Source organism: Ovis canadensis, chromosome 7, assembly GCF_042477335.2.
Source record: "Ovis canadensis isolate MfBH-ARS-UI-01 breed Bighorn chromosome 7, ARS-UI_OviCan_v2, whole genome shotgun sequence".
Taxonomy (NCBI): Eukaryota; Metazoa; Chordata; class Mammalia; order Artiodactyla; family Bovidae; genus Ovis; species Ovis canadensis.
The window spans coordinates 85408253-85434052 of NC_091251.1; the positions used below are offsets into that span (position 1 = coordinate 85408253).

The window sequence follows — 25800 nt, forward strand, 5'->3', positions numbered from 1 at the left end:
ACAGTCACATATTTGTTCAAGGAAGGATTAGGGACCTGAGAGCCAAATAAGATGTCTGGGCTGATACAGCATCAAAACAATCCAGGGAGACTTTAACCATAGAAATTTAAAAGATAAACCCTACCTCCCCTCAACACAGATGAATTTTAGAGCTCCATTTTCTTTAAACTGGCAATTCCAATTACAGGTATTTATTTCAATTGCATTATCTGAAGTACCGAGTTCACTGAAGTGATATTTATAATTGCCAGAAAGAGTAGAAACAATATAAATGTGAGTAAAAATAAATAAATAACTGATGGAATATCATGCAGCCACTAAACATCATAATTTTTTAAAGTGACAGCAAATTTGCCTCAGCACAGGAGTCAGTGTGACAGTCTCATAAAAATGACAGAGAAATGTTCACATTATGTGAAATAATAAAAGCAGAATATTAAATCATACATATAGTATAACCTCATGTTCAGTTCAGTTCAGTTCAGTCAGCCAGTCGTGTCCGACCCTTTGCAACCCCATGAATCGCAGCACGCCAGGCCTCCCTCTCCATGACCAACTCCCGGAGTTCACTCAGATTCACGTCCATTGTGTCAGTGATGCCATCCAGCCATCTCATCCCCTGTCGGCCCCTTCTCCTCCTGCCCCCAGTCCCTCCCAGCATCAAAGTCTTTTCCAATGAGTCAACTCTTCGCATGACATGGCCAAAGTACTGGAGTTTCAGCTTCAGCATCATTCCTTCCAAGGAAATCCAGGGCTGATCTCCTTCAGAATGGACTGGTTAGGCACCCTCTTCTTCCCAGAAACACACACAAAGCAAATGTATCAAATAGTAGGTTTTCTTGTAAAAGGATAATTGTTGTTGTTCAGCCGCAAAGTTGTGTCACACTCTTTGTGACCCCATGAGCTGCAGCACGCCAGGCTTCCCTGTCCTTTACTATTTGCCTAAGTTTACTCAGACTAATGTCCATCGAGTCAGTGATGTCATCCAACCATCTCATTCTCTGTGGCTCCCATTTCATCTTGCCCTCGATCTTTTCCAGCATCAGGAAAAGAGTTTGTTCTTCACATCAAGATAATGGATCAGTTTTACTACATCTTTTAATTTACATGTGCTATTTTTTAACCAGAAGAAATCAACTATTATATTATTATAGTCCCCGGTGTTATGGAAATAACAGGACTTTTAAAGGGCTGCTTTGAGCCACTATTGTGATTCCTTTCCCACTATTGCCATTGTTACTCTTTCTATACTGGGTTTTACATTGAAGAGAGACAAATGGTTACATTTCTTTCTGAATCATTTCTGAAACGTTTTCTCAAGCTATCACTTATATTACAAGCTCTGACCTATTTATAAATACTCATTACTTTTCAACTATTTGATTTTCATGTATAGCAACAACAATAATTATTAGTGTCTTTGACTCAGTAATTTTGCTTCTGGGACTCAATCAAAAGATTTAAAACAAACGCATATAATATTCACTGAAGTGCTATTAACTATAACCTCAGATTGGCAAAAATAAATAAATTAAAAAATCCAAATACAACAGAAATCTATAGCTATGTATATATTAATTCATGAGAATTCAAACTAGTTTCAGAAATTCCATGCAAAAATGTAGATCGCATAATGTTAAGCAAAAAATAAAGATACAATTACGGTTACAGCTATAGTAAAGTACACAAAAATGAAACTGAAAATTTAATAGAATTTTCTATTAAAAGTCTATCTCGACACTTCTCCAAAGAAGACATACAGATGGCCAATAAAAACATGAAAAGATCTCAACATCACTCATTATTCAGTTCAGTTCAGTCACTCAGTCGTGTCTGACTCTGTGACCCCATGAACTGTAGCACACCAGGCCTCCCTGTCCATCACCAACTCTGAGTCCACCCAAACCCATGTCCATTGAGTCAGTGATCCAATCCAGCCATCTCATCCTCTGTTGTCCCTTCTCCTCCTGCCCTCAATCTTTCCCAGCATCAGGGTCTTTTCAAATGAGTCAGCTCTTTGCATCAAATGGCCAAAGTCATTATTAGAGAAATGTAAATCAAAACTACAGTGAGATACACATCATGCCAGTCATAATGGCCATCATCAAGAAAATCTACAAACAATAAATTCTAAAGAGGACGTGGAGGAAAGGAAAGCCTCTTGCACTGTTAGCGGAATGTAAATAAAGCCGTTCTGGAGAACAGAATGGAGATTCCTCAAAAGACTAGGACTAAAACTACCATATGACCCAGGCATCCCAACTGCTGAGATATATGCTGGGTGTATATGCTGAGAAAAACAGCAATTCAAAAAGACACATGTACCACAATGTTCATTGCAGCACTGCTTACAATAATCAGGACATAAAAGCAACCTAGATGTCTATCAACAGATGAATGAATAAAAGAAGTATGGTACATATATACAATGGAATATTACTCAGCCATAAAAAGGAACAAATTTTAGTCAGTTGTAGTGAGGTGGATAAACCTAGATCCTGTTATACAGAGTAAAATAAGACAGAAAGATAAAAATAAATAGAATATATTAAAGCATATATATGGAATGTAGAAAATTAGTACTCATGAAACTATTTGCAGGGAAGAAGGAACAGAGAAACAGATATAGAGGACAGACTTGTGGACACAGAGGGGGAAGGAAAGGGTAGAATGAATTGAGAAAGTAGCATTGACATATACATACTACCATGTGTGAAAATAGCTAGCTAGTGGGAAGCTGCTGTGTAACAGAGGGAGTCTAGCCTGGCACTCTGTGATGACTTAGAGAGGAGAAGAGGGGTGGGGTGGGAGGGAGTTTCAAGAGGGAGGAGATATAAATATAGAGTTATGACTGATTCTTGATGTTACACAGCAGAAAACAACAAAACACTGTAAAGCAATTATCCTCCAATAAAACATCTACTATTCCTTAATTTCTTATAGAAGAGTAATCTTGATGGACACAAAATTATTATGTTTTATTATTCTATGTTAGTCTATAGGGTATATTATAGGTTACTATTATTTATCAATTGATAATAAATTGTGTTAAAAATCAAAAGGGACATAAGACAAAAGAAAATGCATATAACTATTTCAGAAATTGGCTTCAAGTGATGTGTTTATTGTTTTCCTTCTCTCTACTTCTTGTTTTCTAAATTTTTTCTAATGAATTTTTTATATAAAAATAACAAATTATGTTCACAGATGTTTTTCCTTATAGTTTTTAGTGGGACTGAATTAATAAAGTAGGTACACATATCTGCAGAACAGTAAATAAATATCCATTAATAAATAAGTGTACCATCAATAGATAAAAGATACTCAATACATACATAAATTTCCCTTTGCCACTATAGATCATTTTAAATTGTGGAGGCATTCAAATTCTGTTATATGTTTTATTTTACCTAAATCGATGAAATTAAAATTCTCACCATATTTCTATCAACATTTTAAAATTTAAATTCTTTATCTTTTTTAGTATCATGGGGAAATAAAAAGTCTATGAGGCTGAAAAGTAACACGGGAAGTTAACTGACTCAACCACAGTAAAATTAGCCTCTGCTCCTCTCCCTAAAAAATGTCTAGAGAAGCATAGCAAAATTGATAAATATGGATTATCCTGCTCCAAACATGAGAACTCGTGTTACATATAAGCAATACTGATTGTTTTATAATACAGAATTTCCATTAGGATACAATATATCAATCAGACATTAATCAAACTATTTTTCTTTATCCAGTTTTCCATATCACCTAACAGTCACTTAATTCACAACTTTTAAGGCACTTGTGGGAAGATGGTTGTCACATAACTCAACTAACAAATTTACAACCTGACTAATGTTCCTCAGGAAATATTATGCACATTTATGCTGAGTAACATGCAGGAATCACAGCAGTGAAGACACAGGGTTATGTATGGACTGTCGAATAGAAAAACACCCTTTTTTTCATCACAAAGGCTTTGTACACTTTTAGAACTGGGAAATCCTGTTCATCCTCTTAACTATAGAATATTTGATATTAGTTTTTAGGTCAGCTCCCTCTGGGTGCAAATAGTTTCATCTATAAACATGTTAGAGTTTGAGAAAACTAACCTTCTCCCAAAGTGCTAAAATTAGTAGAAAAGCTCACACTCTACATGAAAGTTGTTGTTTGGTCTATTTATATTTTCTCAGTTCTTTGCATCAAGTCTTATGAATCATTTCACTTCCAAACCACAGGAAACTGGATTGTAAAATAGAAGAAAATGTTAACAATTTATACAGCAGAAAGCTGGAAAATTTAAGACAAAATAGAGACAAATAGTTACAACATAATTAAAGGAGTAATACAGATCATAGTATGCCAGTCCCCTGATGTGCTGATTTTACAGTGTTTTTATTTTAATGTGAAACACATCATTTGATGAGTTGATGATATAGATAAAATGAATTCATAAAAATTACCTCAGTTATTCATCAATGAGTACAGCGATCCACTATAGCCAATGAATTCCTAAAAATAGAGTGCTTGAGGCTACTTAGGTAGTTTTCTGTGACTATATGTGATACAGTGATAGCTCTATTTAACAATTCTTCTATAGAATGGACTTAATTCACCTATTTACTTTTATTAGTCAGCCCTTCACTATAACAGATTGTTGTAGTCGGCTCATGAACTTTATTGTGAATTCATATGCACAAAAATTCATTTATAAATTAACAAAACTAAGAGTTCTTAAATTGTGTGATTTTAAATTGACTTTGACTTTATAAACAGCAAATGTCATAAAGTAATATTTTGAAGGAAAAGAACATGATGAGCACTAAAACTTAGAGATTATATAGGTGTGTTAGAATAGAGTTTTTGAAACATTTAGAACTGATGCCTGCCAGTCTTTAGTGATTGATCTTCAAAGTCATCTTGTTGAAAAATTATAACAGATGCAAATCTGACACCTTGAGAGAAGCAAATAATTCTTATCTACCTAAAAAATTACTGATTTAGCTTACGAATTTTTATTGACATGCACAAAGATTGAGCCAAATAGTTCTCATTAAGTGGATGTATAAAAACAAAGTATTCTGATGAATACGTGAAGGACAATGGCAGCTACCTTTGTGAAGGTAGAAGATGTGGTAATAAGCAGGCTGAAAATCCTGAATTTGGCACTATTAGTATTAAGAACAAATTGGTTATATACAGAAATCCGAACATGTGTCCAAATCAAGAAAGTTAGTAGCATATTATTTTTTTTAAAGTCTAAGAAAGAGACTAAATTAAAAAGTAGTTGAGTCTTAAAATTCTATTTTCTCTTTCAAAAAAAGCATTCAGAGTTGAGACTTATTATAATTTCATACTACTTTCACACCTGTCAAATGGGAGAAATGATGGCTGTCCACTTCACCCCACTCAATGAATGCAGCCAGCATCCTAACCCTAACTCTAGCACTACACTTAAGCTAGAAAATGCGTTTTATACTGTGGGGGAAAAGACATGCAGAAAATAGAAATCCTGCTCTCAAGAATTTTTAAGTATATAATACAAGAGACATGTCCAAAAATTATAAGTACTGTAGGATCAGGAATGACAAAGTACATAAGAGAAAATGTTTATTTGTAATTCAAGGGAGTTTCGTTAAGACCTCACAAGTAAAATAGTGTGTGAGTTTAACCAAAGTGGAGTCTTTGAGAGAAGAGCAGTATTTTTTTTGTACAAGAGCAGCATGAACATGATTTTCCCAGGGCATGATGAGCAGGGTTACCCCAATACTAGAACCCTATGGGATGTAGAGAGAAGGCCACGTCTAGAGGAAAAAAAGAGCATCCAAGAGGGAGAAACTTTAGTGCTGTGCAACAGTTTGCTTCATCCTGTTCGAAAGACAGAACCACCAGAACTGTTTCAAGTAAAGACAGTCATGGCCTATTCGGTGCTTTAGTGATGGTATGAAGAGTGTCAAAGGAAGTACTGTTACATCACTGAGAGACAACCATATGATATTTCAGAGATTACAGACATGTGACTTCACCTTGCCTCACAACCACTCATCACAAGTTAAGACAGTGACAAGATTAAAGAGGAAAGAAAGATACAAAGGGCATGATAGTAGAAAACAAAAGCTCCATGATTTGTCTATTGATTCGAGTGAGATCGAGGGAGTAACATATTTAAAATAGTCTAGGAAGAAATATGAACCAAGAATTCCATACCAAGCAAAACTGATTTTCAAGAGCTCAGGGATTTTGCTCCCATTGATTTTTCCCAAGATTAGTGAATATCCTTTAGACAACTAAATTACCTAGAGAGACACTGATACAGACTAGTGGTAGCCCTAACTATATAGTTACTTGCAGAATTAAGACTAAACAAAGGTTAAAGGGAAAGGGTACAGTATGCTATGCTATAGGCTCTGAAAATATAGAGCTAGTACAGCTGCTAAAAATAATCACGGATGGGGAAGAATGGGAAAACAAGCATATGCAAAAATCTTTATATGTATTTTCAGTAATTATACTGGTGGTAATGGTATTAGTATTGTTATTCTGAGGTTGCTATATTTGTAATGTCACATAAAGCAACTGAGCATTTATGCAATACTTTAATTTGATCATCCCCAGCATTCTTAATATGGAAGAAGTAGTTGAAGATGTAATACAGAAGTGAATAAATAAAGCCCTACTATACTGAATTTTAGCTAAATATAATCTGTATTAACTCGTTAGAAATTTTATTTTTATTTATCTATCTATATATATGGGTGTATATACACATATATACAGAGACACAGACACAGATACGTCTTTCTCCTCATTTTATTTATTAAATGGACCAAGAAACAATGACTGACTTAGTAGCTGTGAATATCTGTAGGACCAAAACTGTGAAATAAATTTTACAAAAAATGATTTCAAGCTTCTTGGAGAAATGCATCAGGTGTGAGGCAGATTTATACAGGATGAGGATCTGCTCATACTGCATAGCAATGAAGTCATCAAAGACTACTGTATCAAAAAGACATAGGAGCCAACTTGAAGGGGCTCTAACTTGGCAAAGACAGGACACTGGCATTTCAACAGTGGTCAAAATTGTAATGCACTAAAATTCATTTGTTTAAATTCATTAGTCCATAAAGATATTTTTAAGGAACTATCTAGGTACCCTTAAAGGACAAGAAACCAACTGGCTATCTTAAAAGCTGGTAAATAATGGAAAAGTATTAAGTATATGCACAGTCACTCCTATGTGAACTGCATGCGGCTGCTAAGTCGCTTCAGTCGTGTCTGACTCTGCCATAAACGGCAGCACACCAGCCTCCTCTGTCCCTAGGATTCTCCAGGCAAGAATACTGGAGTGGGTTGCCATTTCCTTCTCCTGTGAACTGCATACTGGGTAACCAAATAGTAGTTGAGAGGTAACTCTCTATAAAAGCATTCCAATCAAAAACAAAAATATAAACTAGAATAATTCCCTTTTGCAACTCCCAATGAGTTAATGGAGCTAGGTATTGAGTAGTGACAGTTGCTGCTGCTGCTGCTAAGTCATTTCAGTCATGTCCGACTCTGTGCAACCCCATGGACGGCAGCCCACCAGCTCCCCCATCCCTGGGATTCTCCAGGCAAGAACACTGGAGTGGGTTGCCATTTCCTTCTCTACTGCATCAAAGTGAAAAGTGAAAGTGAAGTCGCTCAGTCGTGTCCAACCCACAGCGACCCCATGGACTGCAGCCTTCCAGGCTCCTCCGTGACAGTTGCTAACAAAACAAAAATACAGCTAAAGACAAAAATACGTGTCATCTGATGAAGGAACACAGACCCACTTATAATCTTGCAAAGGGATTGAACCTGAGTCTGATCAGGGCTCTGGATCCAGCCGCTAGTTGACAGGAAATAGAGAGGATGGAGAAACCTGCTAAATGACAGTCAGGATGCAATCAGCAGAGTCCAGACTGGGAACTCTGCAGGACAAAGGGCTCAGGGTCTTCAGCAAATAATTATAAAGAAAAGAAAGGGGTAAAGGAGGAACTTGTAGATTTAAATGATAGATCAAATTCAGAAGCAGGTGAATTAAACTTGGTGTTTAGAATGGATCACAAGGTGTAACTTCTCCCAGGTGGATGGAGATTGTACAAGGTCTTTCGCTTGACCTGTGAGACAGTCACAGGATCTTTGAACTACAGAGCTTCATTAGGTTATATGTTTATATTGTTATACTTTATGAACCTGTTTTTTAGTTTACAAATTAAAAAATTCTAGTAGTTTTGATGTGCACCTACTCAGTAACACCTCCACCTCCATATACCAAAAGAAGACTGACTTCTCAATGGCATTCACAGAGCAAGTCAACCAACACCTACAATTTACTAGCTTTGACCTTCTCAGTGACAAAACAAAACCAACTTATTAAACTTGTAATTAGTTAAACTTTCAATTTCTTAAAGGCTAAAGCACACTTGATACTTTTTGAGAAAATATGAAATAATGGGCTTGACTAAGGGAAGGCAGAGTAGAGAAGCATAGTGGGAGCAAGACACTGGTATGTAGGTAGGTATAAGAAATCTAGAAAAATAAAGATGAAGCTTTCTAAACATGGATGCCATGACTTCAGAAAAACAGAAGAGCAATGAGAAAAGCAAGACAAGCCTTCCAACTCTATCCAGGAACTGTTAGCACTTAAGGGAAGATTGGAGGTTTAAGCATAGGAACTGAGACAAGTCACAAGACCAGTACAAACTCAAGGAGTGGAAAAATAGACTCCACGTCTTCATGGAAGAAACTGAAAAGATTTGTAGGCATTCTTGCAATCGTGATGCATCCACCACATTCATACCTACCAACTAGATGGACTCTGAAATTTTCCAATACCCACATGAAAGACAGAACTTAATATCCTCATCTTATGTTCTGAGGGCTCATGTCAGTTCTCCCCAGACCTACACACCTTTATGGGGTAAACTAGTCACTTGGAGCAGGGCCATATCTGTAGACATTTAGTAGCTGATTAACCATCTTACACTTGGGTAAAAAAAAAAAAAAAAAAAAAAACTGTAAAGTGGAGTCACTCAGTTGTGTCAGACTCTTTGTGACACCATGGACTATATATAGCCTACCAGGTTCCTCCGTCCATGGGATTCTCCAGGCAAGAATACTGGAGTGGGTTGCCATCTCCTTCTACAGGGGATCTTCCTGACCCAGGGATAGAACCCAGGTCTCCTGCATTGCAGGCAGATGCTTTACCCTCTGAGCCACCAGGGAAGCCCTTTTATACTTTACTTTTTATGGTACTTTTTTTAAGATATGATTCATTTTTCATTGATTCACAATTAAACAATTGATTTATTTAATTTATAAATTAAATTATTAATAAATTTAATTTATTTAATTTATTAATCAATTTATTTAATTGTAAATAGTTAATTTACGATTTTGTGTTAATTACTGGTACGGTATTTAATAGCATTGTTAGAAGAAAAGCTTATTTTTGGCTGTGTGGCATGTGGGATCTTAGTTCCTCAACAATGGATCAAACCCATGGCCCCTGAATGGAAGAGCAGAATCTTAACCACTGGACCTTGAGAGAAGTCCCAGAAAAGAAATATTTTTAGTAAAAGGGAACAAAGCGGTGAAGTTAATATTCAGCACTCTAATTTTTGTCAAGATTAAACCAAAATTTCAAATTCTATTTTAAAATTCCTGATAAAGAAAGCATCACATTTGAAATGTGATAGTTAAGAGAATGGACATGGAGTCAGACAAATCTGGGTTCAAATCCTACACCCACCATTCATTTTCTAGGTGTGACCTAGGGTGACTCACTGACACTGCAGAGCACTGGCTTCTTCATCTGTAAGATGAATTCCCGAGGGCTCAGATGGTAAAGAATCTGCCTGCAATGCAGGAGGTGACCTTGGTTTGATACCTGGGTCAGGAAGGCTCCTTGGAGAAGGGAATGGCAACTTACTCCAATATTCTTCCCTGGAGAATTTCATGGACAGAAGTGCCTGGTGGGCTATGTGTATGGGGGTCACAAAGAATCAGACACAACTGAGCAACTAACAAGATGACTATACTAAACACTTTTTCACAGATAAATTAGAGAATTTGATGTAATAATATCTATAAGATAGTGAATATTTAACAACTATTAGTATTTAAACCAGATTTTCAAAGGAGTCTAGGGGTCTAGACTATATTTCTCAAAAATATACTTTAAAAGTTGTGATAGGAAATCTTAAAATCCAAACATATCTAGGAGTTTAAATTGTACTTAAGCATGGGCATGCTCAATTACTAACTAGAGATAAGATGTTTCTTTCTATAAGTCCCTTTTAACCCTAAAGCATTGATATTCCAATAAATAATAATTTGTAGATCTATCCATTCCAGTTGATGGTAAAAGTAATGGCAATTTCATGAATTAAAGCCAAATTCCCTTCCAAAGAAAAAAAATTTTCTACCATGGCAAACAACCAGAATGTAAGTTCAATTCTTTCTCAATACTGGGAGTTGCTAATGGAGAACAAAGAAACGGTGTTTTCGTAAAGAGTTTTTAGTGGCCTGAGATATTTAGCATTTATCCCTTCTTATTCTCCATGTTCAAATTGCCCAGCTAACAGTAGGAAAGTGTTTTCTCTGTTTGTATTAGATCTATGCTAAAGCTAGGATCCTAGAGAAACACATTTTACAAAAACCACATAGATGAAAGAGAAACAGAGGGTAGTCAGTATCTTAAGATAAAACAAAGAAAATGGCAACAGAATACAACACAAGAACTAAAACAGCTGTAAAAACAACTTATTGGCAAAACAAAGTGCTGAATAATTTGGCTCATTGAACCCTGACTGCTGCTGCTGCTGCTGCTAAGTCACTTCAGTCGTGTCTGACTCTGTGCGACCCCAGAGATGGCAGCCCACCAGGCTCCCCCATCCCTGGGATTCTCCAGGAAAGAACACTGGAGTGGGTTGCCATTTCCTTCTCCAGTGCGTGAAAGTGAAAAGGGAAAGTGAAGTCGCTCAGTCATGTCTGGCTCAGCGAACCCATGGACTGCAGCCCACCAGGCTTCTCCATCCATGGGATTTTCCAAGAGTACTGGAGTGGGTTGCCATTGCCTTCTCTTAACCTTTACTGAGAACCTATTAAAGAGGTCCTTATCACAGATTCCCTGGTGGCTCAGATGGTAAAGCGTCTACCTGCAATGCAGGAGACCTGGGTTCTATCCCTGGGTCAGGAAGATCCCCTGGAGAAGGAAATGGCAACCCACTCCAGAACTCTTGCCTGGAAAATTTCATGGATGGAGGAGCCTGGTATGCTACAGTCCATAGGGTTGCGAAAAGTCAGACAAGACTGAGCAACTTCACCTTATCACAGATGACAGAGAGACAAAAATGAGTAATACCTTTCAAGTACTCACAACACAGTAGAAGAATAAAAGTAAAAGACAGATGAAGAACCCTGTGTAGGCATGTAATGGAAGCCCAGATTAGAGGTACTTAGTTCAGACCAGGGTAAAAAGGGACAGGGTAAAAGAAGATGAAGAAGCAAGAGTCAGACAAAAAGAGGAGAAAAGATGTTTTAATCAAAGAAGCAGTGTATGCAATAGCTTGCCAGGAAGAGAGAACTTGGTGCTCAGAAAATTTTCTGTAATTCAATATGGTGAAAAGAGAGCAGGAATAGGGAATGGCACAAATCAGGCTGGAAAGCAGGGCAGACCTGAACCTAAAAGGCCTCACAGTCCAGGCTAAAAGTCATGTTTTTATCCTGAAGGGGCTAAAAAGCCAATCCTAACTAAGAGACTAAAAAGATATTCTATATTTTAGAAAAATTATTCTGATGGCAGCATAACATCGAATTGGAGGTTCAAGTTGACAACAGACAGCAAGTAGATAGGCCTTGCAGATGGTAGCCATGACCCAGAACCAAAATTTTAAGAGCAGTGGTCATGGGAAAGGACATTCAGTTCAGTTCAGTCGCTCAGTCATGTGTGAATCTGCAACCCCATGGATTGCAGCAAGCCAGGCTTCCCTGTCCATCACCAACTCCTGGAGCTGAATCAAACTCATGCCCATTGAATCAGTGATGTCATACAACCTTCTCATCCTCTGATGTCCCCTACTCCTCCTGCCTTCAGTCTTTCCCAGTGTCAGGGTCTTTTCAAATGAGTCAGTTCTTCGTATCAGGCGGCCAAAGTATTGGAGCTTCAGCTTCAACATCAGTCTTTCCAATGAATATTCAGGACTGATTTCCTTTTAAGATTGACTGCTTTGAATTTGCAGTCTAAAGAACCCTCAAGAGTCTTTTCCAAACACCACAGTTCAAAAGCATCAATTCTTCAGTGACAGCTTTCTTTACAGTCCAGCTCTCACATCCATACATGACTACTGGAAAACCCATAGCTTTGACTAGATGGACCTTTGTTGGCAAAGTAATGTGTCTACTTTGTAATCTGCTCTTGAGGTTAGTCACAGCTTTTCTTCCAAGAGCAGTGCAGTTCAGTTCAGTTGCTCAGTCATGTCTGACTTTTTGCGAACGCAGGGACTGCAGCACACCAGGCCTCCCTGTCCATCACCAACTCCCAAAGTTTACTCAAATTCAAGTCCATTGAGTCAGTGATGCCATCCAACCATCTCATCCTCTGTCATCCCATTCTCCTCCTGCAATCAATCTTTTCCAGCATCAGGGTCTTTTCAAATGAGTCACCTCTTCCCAACAGGTGGCCAAAGTAGTGGACTTTCAGCTTCAACATCAGTCCTTCCAATGACCACCCAGGACTGATTTCCTTTAGCATGGACTGGTTGGATCTCCTTGCAGTCCAAGAGACTCTCAAGAGTCTTCTCCAACACCACAGTTCAAAAGCATCAATTCTTTCTTAGTCCAAATCTCACATCCATACATGACTACTGCAAAAACCGACCTTTGTTGGCAAAGTAACATCTCTGCTTTTTAAGATGCTGTCTAGGTTGGGCATAACTTTTCTCCCAAGGAGTAAGCATCTTTTAATTTCATGACTGCAGTCACCAGATGCAGTGATTTTGGAGTCCAAAAAATAAAGTCTGCCACTGTTTCCACTGTTTCTCCATCTATTTGCCATGAAGTGATGGAACAAGATGCCATGATCTTAGATTTCTGAACATCCAGTTTTAAGGCAATTTTTTCACTCTCTTCTTTCACTTTCATTAGAAGCTTTTTAGTTCCTCTTCACTTCCTGCCATAAGGGTGGTGTCATCTGCATATCTGAGGTTATTGATATTTCTCCCAGCAATCTTGATTCCAGCTTGTGCTTTCTCCAGCCCAGCATTTCTCATGATGTACTCTGCATATAAGTCAAATAAGCACGGTGACAGTATACAGTCTTGAGGTACTCCTTTTCTTATTTGGAACCAGTCTGTTGTTCCATGTCCAGTTTTAACTGTTGCTTCCTGACCTGCATATAGGTTTCTCAAAGGCAGGTCAGGTGGTCTGGTATTCCCATCTCGTTCAGAATTTTCCACAGTTTGTTGTGATCCACACAGTCAAAGGCTTTGGCATAGTCAATAAAGCAGAAATAGATGTTTTTCTGATCTCTCATGCTTTTTTTGATGATCCAGCAGATGTTGGCAATTTGATCTCTGGTTCCTCTGCCTTTTCTAAAACCAGCTTGTACACATGGAAGTTCATGGGTCACATATTGTTGAAGCCTGGCTTAGAGAATTTTGAGCATTCCTTTACCAGCATGTGAGATGAGTGCAATTGTGTGGTAGTTTGAGCATTATTTGGCATTGTCTTTCTATGGAATTGGAATGAAAACTGACCTTTTTCAGTCCTGTGGCCACTGCTGAATTGTCCAAATTTGCTGACATATTGTGTGTAGCACTTTCACAGCATCATCTTTTAGGATTTGAAATAGCTCAACTGGAATTCCATCACTTCCACTAGCTTTGTTCAAAGTGATGCTTTCTAAGGCCTACTTAACTTCACATTCCAGGATATCTGGCTCTAGGTGAGTGATCACACCATCGTGATTATCTGGGTCATGAAGATCTTTTTTGTACAGTTCTGTGTATTCTTGCCAGCTCTTCTTAATATCTTCTGCTTCTGTTAGGTCCAGACCATTTCTGTCCTTTATTGAGCCTATCTTTACATGAAATGCTTCCTTGGTATCTCTAATTTTCTTGAAGAGATCTCTAGTCTTCCCCATTCTATTGTTTTCCTCTATTTCTTTACACTGATCACTGAGGAAGGCTTTCTTATCTCTCCTTGCTATTCTTTGGAACTCTGCATTCAAATGGGTATATCTTTCCTCTCTTCCTTTGCTTTTTACTTCCCTTCTTTTCACAGCTATTTATAAGGCCTCCTCACACTGCCATTTTGCTTTTTTGCATTTCTTTGGGGATGGTCTTGATCCCTGTCTCCTGTACAATGTCACAAGCCTCTGCCCATAGTTCATCAGGCACTCTGTATATCAGATCTAGTCCCTTAAATCTATTTCTCACTTCCATTGTATAATTGTTAGGGATTTAATTTAGGTCATACTTGAATGGTCTGGTGGTGTTCCATACTTTCTTCAATTTAAGTCTGAATTTGGCAATAAGGAGTTCATGATCTGAGCCACAGTCTGCTCCTGGTCTTGTTTTTCTTGACTGTATAGAGCTTCTCCATCTTTGGCTGCGAAGAATATAATTAATCTGATTTCAGTGTTGACCATCTGGTGATGTTCATGTGTAGAGCCTTCTCTTGTGTTGTTGGAAGAGGGTGTTTGCTATTACCAGTGTGTTCTCTTGGCAAAACTCTATTAGCCTTTGCCCTGCTTCATTCTGTACTCAAAGTTCAAATTTGCCTGTTAGGCCAGGTGTTTCTTGACTTCCTACTTTTGCATTCTAGTCCCCTATAATGAAAAGGATATCTTTTTTGGGTGTTAGTTCTAGAAAGTCTTGTAGGTCTTCATAGAACCATTCAGCTTCAGCTTCTTCAGCATTACTAGTTGGGTCATAGACTTGGATTACTGTGATATTGAACGGTTTGCCTTGGAAACTAACAGAGATCATTCTGTCATTTTTGAGATTGCACCCAAGTACTGCATTTATAGACTTTTTGTTCACTATGACGGCTACTCCATTTCTTCTAAGGGATTCTTGCCCACAGTAGTAGATATAATGGTCATCTGAGTTAAATTTACCCATTCCAGTTCATTTTAATTCACTGATTCCTAAAATGTTGACATTCACTCTTGCCATCTCGTTTGACCGCTTCCAATTTGCCTTGATTCATGGACCTAACATTCCAGGTTCCTGTGCAATATTGCTCTTTACAGCATCAGACCTTGCTTCCATCACCAGTCACAACCACACCTGGTTGTTGTTGTTTTTGCTTTGGCTCCATCTCTTCATTCTTTCTGCAGTTATTTCTCCACTGATCTCCAATAACATATTGGGCACCTACCGACCTGGGGAGTTCATCTTTCAGTGTCCTATCTTTTTGCCTTTTCACACTGTTCATGGGGTTCTCAAGGCAAGAATACTGAAGTGGTTTGCCATTCCCTTCTCCAGGGGACCTCATTTTGTCAGAACCCTCCACCATGACCCGTCCATCTTGGGTGGCCCTCCATAGAAAGGAAATTAAGTATAGGTTAAAGAGACACCAAGAAAATGAATGAACAAGGTCAATTTTGAAGGATGGTAGGGAAAGGGTGTGAAGTTAAGTCTAAACACTGCGTTGTTGTTTAGTCACTAAGCCATGTCCAACTCTTGGTGACCCCATGGACTGTAGCCCACCAGGTTCCTCTGTTCATGGGATTTCTTAGGCAAGAATATTGGAGTGAGTTGCCATTTCCTTCTCTTAGATGTCTTCCCAACCCAGAGATCAAACCCAGGTACCCAGCACTGGCAGGAGGACTTTTTTCCTTTTTTTTTTTTTTTAACTACTGAGGCAGCAGGGAACCCCCTAAGTCTAAAATTATCAGATAATAAAGACTATATTTTACCTTAAAATCTACATACTGAGGAACTCTAAAGTGTACAATATAAGCTATAGACAAACAATGTTTTACTCACTACTTAGAAAGTTTAAAAGAAGACAGGCATGAGTTTTTTAAAGCAAATAACTGGTTTACTTTCATAAAAATGTCTAAATTAACTAAGTTCATCATCATCACAATATGTACAGCAAACTTACCTGGTTCATAGTACAGCATTTCAAAACAAAGAAATGTGGATACAAAAGAGAATAATTTTCTGGAGCTTGGGAAAAGCCCTCTAAAGAATTTAAGTGTGAAACACTTGACTTTCAACAAGTATATGGGAAGAAATCTTTGCCACACACTAAAGTAACATTTTCACAGATTCTCAAAATAGAAGAATATTAGTCATCACATCTCAGGTTTCTGTTTGGGGGGGGTGATAAAAATAAGAAGTAGATTTTTCTTTAAGAGAAATTTTCAAATTCTTTGAAGAATTTATGTTTTCTTTGATAACTGAAAATATTTATAACAGATGAACTGACTCTAAATTATAACTCTAATTAAAATGGAATCTTTACCCAGGTAATAGAAATTACACTTTTCATATTACTGTGTTGGGTTGTATGTGTGCGCTCAGTCTTGCCCAACTCTCTATGGACTCCATGGACTATAGACCAGCAGGCTCCTAAGTCCATGGAGTTTTCCAGGCAAGGATACTTCAGTCAGGTTGCCATTTACTACTCCAGGGGATCTTCTTCACCCAGGGATTGAACTTATGTCTCCTGTACTGGAGGCAGATTCTTTATCACTGTGCCACCTGGGAAGCCATTTTATATTATTAAGTTCATTAAATTCTGCCTCTTTCTTCTTCTCTTATGCCTTCTCCCTCCAACTTAAAAACAGCATTTAAGCCTCTGTTCAAACTCTACATAAAGAAGCATGGTTCTCTTGCGAACTTAAAGTTACAGTTAACAGACTTAGATATAGATTGCCTTAGATTAATGATTCTAATAATCAGTGAAAAGAGAAAAGTCAGAATGTGAATGTAGTAAGTCAACTATTTTAGAAGATGGGTCTAAAGTTAGTGGGGAAATGCCATTCGTATAGTCTCTATAAGGTACAGTATACTTTGTCAGACACTTAAAAGTAATCTGGCTATTTTAGGCATACCAATAAATCTGTTCACATTAAGTAATTATAGGGCAAAAACAAAAATGCAAGAAGATATTAAAGCACATACAATATTATGTATGCATCATGAACTTAATTTGGAATTCTTTGTGTTTTATAAAAAGTGGGAAGGTCAAAGAAGAAAAAAAGTGGAGGTGTAAGAACTGAAATTCTTTCAGTTTAGAAAAAGACATGAACTGCAATTATCTTCATGTGCCCTATTTAGAAAACATCTTGAAGCCATCTCTCCATGTTAAAAAAGAAGGTATTTATTGACTATATTTTTATCTTTCCATTAATTAGTTCTGCTTCAGAACTTATTCATTAAACACCTTAACACTTTTGACACACTGAAGAATTATGGAGCTACCAAGAGACCGTTGAGAGGCAAAGATCCAAGGGAATGAACTGCATCTGGTTTTTGGATTCAGAGATTTTAATTAATTTTAAAATGACCTCACCTCTACTTTTCAACTGGCAAATAAATCAGGGTAAGAAAGAGCAAGGCCTACTTATTTCTCCTATCAGATCTACTTAGACAAATCCATTTTTCTGAGGTATATGCAGATGGGGGAGGGGATGCTGTTTCTGTCTGACCCACTTAAACATCTTAAGTGTTAAATAAAACATAAAAATCCTTTTTAATTATAAAAGAAAGTATTGCTGGCTTAGAAAAGTCTGAAAGCATGCATCCCCAGTGGAAACCACACTGTGAAGTCACACAACAGAGCTGGTGAGACAATCTACAAGTCAAGAAGCTGGTTCATTAAGAAAGACCCTTCTGGCAGGTTCCATGCCCCTTAAATGAAGCACAGGTGGCAACAGACACAAGCTTCAGCAGGCTCATAGATGGAACCTATAAGCCATATGAACACAAGAGCATATCTGGACCATGGCAGACACACTCCCTGGGGCATATGGTGCAAACATCTCTCACATGTGACATCACACACTGTCTCCTGCAGAAAGTCACTATGAGTTCACACTCCTTCTGCACAATCTCCTCAGACTGCCTTCCTATAAAGCCAGATTGGTGGAAGGTGCAACACCAAGGCAGAGTTCTCAAAGCTTTTCCTCCACAACCATTTTGTCATTGATGATCCAAATCACAGACACCATGAGGATGTGACTTTGGCCAGCACTAGGGCACCTAGGCGACCCTTTGAGCCTCTCCAGCGTCATGCCTTCCCACACACCCGCCCCCGCACTTATCTCTTCCTTGGAAGTTCACTTTCAGGGCAAATTGTTTTTTTTAAATGGAAACTTTTTGATTGCCTTTTGGCTGAGCAAATCTTTGTGAGAGACCCACAGAATAAAGCAAAGAAAGATTGCCAAAGAGGTATGCATGTAATTTAACTCATTAAACCAAGAGATGAAAAGTCTCTGAAATGTTCAGATTTTTGAAGAGGATAAACAAAAAGCATTCATTCAAAGAAATAAAATATGACAGATATATGATGAGACTGGACGAATACCCAGAGGCCCTGTGTTCATTTTTACTGTGTCATTGGGCAAAACTAGCTACCATTTTATTTTAAAATGAAAAGAAAATGCATTTTGTCTGTTTCACTGAGCAAATGATTCCAGCTTAGCAGACCTGGCCCAGAGGCACTGCACTCCGGGCTTTCTCAATCCATCTTTTTAGAAAAGAAACTAGCAAGGTGAAGCCGCAATGAAGAAAATGGGACAAAACAAATGACAATGAGTGCACAGTCTAGGAAATTGATCACAACAGTACTCGCTTTATTATATTTGACGTCTGCTATCCCACCCATCATTGACATGAACATGTAGGAAAAAATACACCTGTTTCGGGCTTGTGTTTTATCATCTTCTTTAAGCAAACAAGAATTGTTGTAGTGTGTATCTGCTACATTTTACCACAAAGGATTGTTTTGGTGAAAAGTACACTTTTCATGAAGTATTATATAACTCCTTTATGCTCCAAGAAACAAAGCAGAACACACACTAAGCAATATTAAACACACCTAGAGTGCTGATTCTAAGAGCTGCATGCATTTTTCCAACCAAACAAAAAAATAAATAAAAATAGCTTCTAAAAGAAATTTATGCATAAATGTAATATTATTTCTCAACAGTTAAAGAAAGTTTTACAAACAATAGTATTCAGTCATTTGCATCCTTGAACTAATTTTTGTAACCCTTACAAATTTATTGAACCTATTTTCTTAGGAAGAATCATTGTTTCTCAGTTCTGTCCCTTTCAGGTAATTGTGCTTTTTGAATCAATCCTTCATTTTGGGGCTGGATTTTGCTTTTGCAGTTTCTAAAATACATCAATCTTTTACTTATGAGAATAAGTAGCATTCAAGCTATGGTAGGTTGACCTCAGTAGCTAAAAAATCCAATAGTTTAAAAATTGAGCTCGTTTTTCATGAGGCAGAAGCCATGAAAAATGTGATCAAAAGAGAGCTGACATCCTACGATTCTAACTTATTTTACTTGAAGAAACACAAGAAATTATTCTCCTCTGGCCTCATTATTGCTTCCTTTTTTATCTATGTGGACTTCACGCTGCAGATATTTGAGCAGAAAATGATCTAAAATATCATTTAGCAATTTTTACCAAGATAAAATATAAAATGTCCCCAAACATGCAATTTTTAAAAATCTTTTTTCACTCATATGTACTGTCAGTGCCTTTTTTCATCAGCACAACTATATCAGGTCTCTGAATTTTAGAACAAATTTATTACTAGCTGAATAATTTTCCTCACTCATAAATATAGATGGGTAGAACCAGCTTTAAAAACCTAAGTTTACTTGCATTGTGATCATTTCAATATGACAGGTCAAATTCAAATACCTCCTCATTACTTTCCGCTCATTACTTAGGTCCACTGCGAGCAAGCAGAAAGATTTGGGGAAAGATGATCTGTACTCAAGTACTAGTTCTCAGGTAACTAGCTGAACCAGCCACTGAACTGGTTGGCTGTTGTTGGATGTATAAAGCCTCAGTTTATACATCTCTAAAGGGAAGTGTTGATCTGCAAAGGTTCTGTTGTCCCTCTGAGACAAATACTGTAGGTTACTAACCTGACAATCATTTCACAAGCCATTTTCACACTTACCAACATGGAAGTTCAGTCACCCTAGGCTGTGATCACCTCTCGTCTAAAAGGCATTGTCGCACTGTTGCCAAAGAATGTTTAATCAAACCCTCGTGCAGCCCATTAAGCTATGACCAATACTAATGTTCTTTGCTGAAATGGTATTACTAGTTTTCACTGAGATTCATCATCTCATTAGTGACCCAATTTCCAAAGTCACCCAGCAAAGGAAATTTCTCTTAAGAAACCTGAGAAGTAAAACCTCTAAAACTGTTACACGTTTGCTACTACATTAGGAAAGTTCACAGTACCTAAAATAGCCACCACCTCATCATCCTGGATGACTTCCAAGGATCCTGACACCACAAAGCAGAGGGCATCCACACTTTCTCCAGCATGGTAAATGAGGTCCCCAGGAGCACAGTGAATAGTTTGGAATTCTACTGCCAAGGCTCGCAGACACCCATCGCTGGCCAATCGAAAAGCAGGATGTTCATTAAAAACCTTCCGGTTTAGATGAACACAGATATCGGCTCTCATGTCCTTGGGACAGATGGAGAGGACCTGAAGAAAGTGAGAGATGAATAAGTAAGAAAAAAAAAGAGAGAAAGACTATTTCCAACAAAAAGGAATCTGACAAATACTTATTGACTATAGCACAGTCTGCAAAATGCTGTATTGAGGAAAAAGGTAACGAGACACAGCTCTGCTCCGAAAGATCTAATAATCCAGTGAGATGAGCTGATGAGCATATGGGCTATTACAACACAGCACCATGTAGTGAATCTCTGAGTGGGTATGGATCTCAATCACGGAGCGAAGACAGTCTTAAGATGGCCGGGAAGAGTCTCAGAAAACAATGTATTACAATGTCATCAAATAAATAAAATGGGTCATTAACATTCATTTCAGTCTAGTTGCTACTTTATAATTATTTTCATAACTACCTCAAAATTCAGGATAGCGGACCTTACTACACATTGGAAGTGGATTCATATTAACCAATTGCAAGACAACAAAATCAACAAAAGCATCATTGCAATATGTCATGCAACTTGACATGGCTGATAACAACTCCACTCTCCATATATTTTCTTCACTCTGAAATATTTTTATTTTACTAATAAATTTATGTTCAGGGAGCAAAACCGTATTCATCAGCCTTCTGTAAGGCTTAAAAACTGGCAGTGTCCATGCTGGCAGAGGCGGGCACTGCAGGCGGTATGGTAGCCCTTGCTCATTCAGGTCTTTGACTCCTAAAGACTCCTGAGAGCAACAGCAGAATTCAAGCTCCAAGCACCATTTAGAAGGGGGGACAAATGGCAGAAACATGCTTACAGAGACGGAGGTACAGAAGTGTTATTCCCTGTAGCTTTTAGACAAGGCAATTAAAGACCCAGATTAAAATGGACATATAATCACATTATCATCAGAGCATCATCGAGCAAGATAAGATTATAGAAGTCAGGACAGTCCCTGTGAAAGGTGCATGTGCAAACTCAGAATCCCCTCCCAACTCCCTTGGTAAACTCTTCCTAATAATCAGATATGTTTTTCTTTGATAGAATTTGAATCCCTTGAGCTGAAGTCTAAGTTGATTTGTCCTCATTAAATTATACCAAATAATGTTTTCATATAAAATAGTTTTATTTCCTATGCTAATTGCATTTTAACCTTTAAAAAATGACCTAAGGCCTGGAATATTCCTTTCACTTGGAGTTCACTATCCATGAAAAGCAGGTTGCTTCTGTGCATAGAAGATGAGCTGTCGTAAATGTAAAGACCCTTAATTAAATTATGCTTTCAATATCCATCCCCTCAACCTTTCCTAATACTGTGATACCACGTCACATCACTTCAGGATCTTTGCGGATTTTTTCTTACTCTTCTGAACTCCTATATGCAATAGTGATCAGCTTTCCTATTTTCCTGAAAGAGTTCATCTTTGAAAAAAGGAACACCTAACAGAACTATAGAAGCAATTGGCACTTTCCAGATCACTAGTTTCCATAACAATACAATATTTTCTTTACTATATTAGTTTTCAGTGACTCCTGAAAATATTAGTCTTTCAATGGGCACTTACTGAGCTTCTACCGTGAGGCATGCCACGCATTAAATTCCTGGAACTAGAAGGGTAATATGCTGTCTTTGCCTTGGCAGAGCTAACGATGAAGCGGGGGGAGGTGGGAGGTAAAAAGACAATTATAATACCATGAGAAAAGTATGATAAGGGAATGGCCATGGCGACTTGGAAGAGTGCCTAGAGGTATCCTGAAAGATCAGCCTCAGGAGGCATAGTTCTGGGTACAGATCTACCACTTACCTTTGTAACCTAAGGCAACTTATTTATCACTCTGAATCTCATCTGTGAAATGGGATGACAGTGTTTATTTCATAGGTTCATTGTAGGGATTAAATGAAAGGATTTGAGTTTAGCCCAGTTTAGTCTTTCACTTGGTAAATGTTAAAGAAAGGCTAGGCTTTATTTTCCCTACTGAACATTTGAGTATTCCAACAAAATGTAATGCTTTTTTTTAGCTCTCTTTAAAAGCCGTTTGCTTTTTTTTTCCATTCTCCACTCCTGCCTGAATTCTGTTTCTTGACTGATGAAGTTCTAGGCAGAATTAAGAAAGTATTTCTGCATGAGCCTGAATATATTTCAACTTTTATCTAAGGTTAATATTTTCCTCAATTTGAAAACAGAATTGGTGCTAGGGGAGCAAAAACCATAAAAGCAATTTTAAAATATATACATACATGTATAAATATTATACTGAATAGCTTAATGGTCAAACAGATCAACCTATTTCTATTTTTGTTACCTTACAAAATTTTCATTGTTTTAGATTCATTTTGGTGATAGTCATTTTACATCCTTTAAATTATTTCTTTTAATATTCATGCTGAAAATGAAATCTCTCAGTATTAGCAATATTCTCTGTTTAGTAGCATATCAAAAGAGGACTTTTATTACATTTTAAATGCATCTTTCTTTTCTTCACTTTCCTTAAGACATTGACTTTTTTATTATTTTGATTCACAGTATATAATAAAGTCCAAATGTCATAAAGTGACAAATTAAAACTAAGTGTTAAATAGACCAAAGTCACACCTACTGGCAAGCTCTACCCCGATCCCTTATATATAGCATGTGCTCTATCACGGTGTGTCTGTCATCGAGATATGAGCATAAAAAATTTTTTTTTCTGTAAATGAAAGCCCTAATAAGTATCTTTGTGCTGATGCTTGTGCTCAGTCATGTCCAACTCTCTGTGATCCCATGGACTGTGGCCCACCAGGCTCCTCTATCCATAGAATTTTCCAGGCAAGAATACTGGAGGGGTTGCCATTTCCTCTTCTAGGGGATTTTCTTGACATAGGGATTGAACCCTCATCTCTTGTGTCTCCTGCATCAGCGAGCAGATTCTTTACAGCTGCACCACCTGGGAAGCTAATAATTGTCTTGCCTGAATGCGTGTGTGCTAAGTCACTGCAGTGGTATCCAATTGTTTGCGACTCTATAGACAGTAGCCCTCCAGGCTCCTCTGTCCATGGGATTCTCCATGCAAGAATACGGGAGTGGGTTGTCATACCCACCTCCAGGAAGCTTCCTGATTCAGGGATCGAAACTGCCTCTCTTATGTCTCTTGCATTGGCAGGCAGGTTCTTTACCACTATTGCCAACTGGAAAGCCCAATAAGTGTCTTATGCAAGGCAAAATTTAGTTTTAAGTTATAAAATAAAACTTTCAAGATAACTGTCACACCTGGTCCATTATTCCCAATTTCAATGTACTCTGCTTTGAACGTCATATCTAATCTCTTGTCAGATAGCTCCCAACTGAGTATCTTATCAGTTCACTTCAGTCACTCAGCCACCAACTCCCAGAGCTTGCTCAAACACATGTCCATCGAGTTGGTGATATCATCCAAACATCTCATCCTCTGTAGTCCCCTTCTCTTTCTGCCTTCAATCTTTCCCAGCATCAGAGTCTTTTCTATGGAGCCAGTTCTTTGCATTAGGTGGCCAAAGTACTGGGGCTTCAGCTTCATCATCAGTCCTTCCAATGAATATTCAGGACTGAATTCCTTTACGATTGACTGGTTGGATCCCCTTGCAGCCCAAGGGACTCTCAAGAGACTTCTCCAACACCACAGTTCAAAAGCATCAATTCTTCGGTGCTCAGCTTTCTTTATGTGAGAGGTTCAACTCTCACATCCACACATTACTACTGGAAAAACCATAGCTTTGACTACACAGACCTTTGATGATAAAATAATGTCTATGCATTTTAATATGCTGTCTAGGTTGGTCATAGCTTTTCTTCCAAGGAGCAAGCGTCTTTTAATTTAATGGGTGCAGTCAACATCTGCAGTGATTTTGGAGCCCTCAAAAATAAAATCTGTCACTGTTTCCATTGATTTTCCACCTATTTGCCATGAAGTGATGGGACTGGATCACAACAAACTGTGGAAAATTCTTAAAGAGATCGGAATACCAGACCACCTGACCTACCTCCTGAGAATCTATATGCAGGTCATGAAGCAACTGTTAGAATGGGACATGAAGCAACAGACTGGTTCCAAATCAGGAAAGGAGTATGTCAAGGCTGTATATATCACCCTGCTTATTTAACTCATATGCAGAGTACATTATGAGGAATGCTGGACTGGATGAAGCATAAATGAATCAAGACTGCTGGGAGAAATATCAATAACCTCATATAGGCAGATGACACCACACTTACGGCAGAAAGTGAAGAAGAACTAAAGAGTATTTGATGAAAGTGAAAGAGCAGAGTAAAACAGTTGGCTTAAAACTCAAAATTCAGAAAAGTAAGATTATGTCATTGGGTCCCAACAGTTCATAGCAAATAGATGGAGAAACAAAGGAAACAGTGACAGACTTTATATTTGAGGGCTCCAAAATCACTGCAGATGGTGATTGCAGCCATAAAATTAAAAGACGCTGGCTCCTTGGGAGAAAAGTTATAACCAACCTAGACGGCATATTAAAAAGCAGAGACATTACTTTGCCAACAAAGGTCCATCTAGTCAAAGATATAGTTTTTCCAGTAGTCATGTATGCATGTGAGCTGGACTATAAAGAAAGCTGAAGAATTTATACTTTTGAACTGTGTTGTTGGAGAAGACTCTTTAGAGTCCCTTGGACAGAAAGGAGATCCAACCAGTCCATCCTAAAGGATATCAGTCCTGAATATTCACTGGAAGGACTGATGCTGAAGCTGAAACTCCAATACTTTGGCCACCTGATGCGAAGAACTGATTCATAGGAAAAGACCCTGATGCTGGGAAAGATTGTAGGCAGGAGGAGCAGGGGACAACAGAGGATTAGATGGTTGGATGGTACCACCGACTCAATGGATGTGAGTTTGAGTAAGCTCTGGGAGTTGGTGATGGACAGGGAAGCCTGGCATGCTTCAGTCCATGGGGTTGCATAGAGTTGGACATGACTGAGTGACTGAACTGAACTGATGGGACTGGATGCCATTATCTCAGCTTTTGAAATTTGAGTTTTAAGCCCGCTTTTTCACTCTTCTCTTTCATTTTCAAGAAGCTCTTTTGTTCCTCTTCACTTTTTTCCATAAGGGTGGTGTCATCTGCATATCTGAGGTTATTG

General features: G+C 38.0%; 1 protein-coding gene across 1 annotated transcript in view; it reads right to left on the reverse strand.

The window, feature by feature from the left end:
- The window catches only part of KCNH5 (potassium voltage-gated channel subfamily H member 5), a 387182-nt gene that overhangs the window by 84669 nt on the left and 276713 nt on the right, over window positions 1-25800 (reverse strand). Inside the window, exon 9 of the mRNA XM_069596769.1 lies at window positions 20469-20721. Within this exon, the coding sequence (XP_069452870.1) occupies window positions 20469-20721 (253 nt within the window). The remainder of the gene's footprint in view (window positions 1-20468; window positions 20722-25800) is intronic.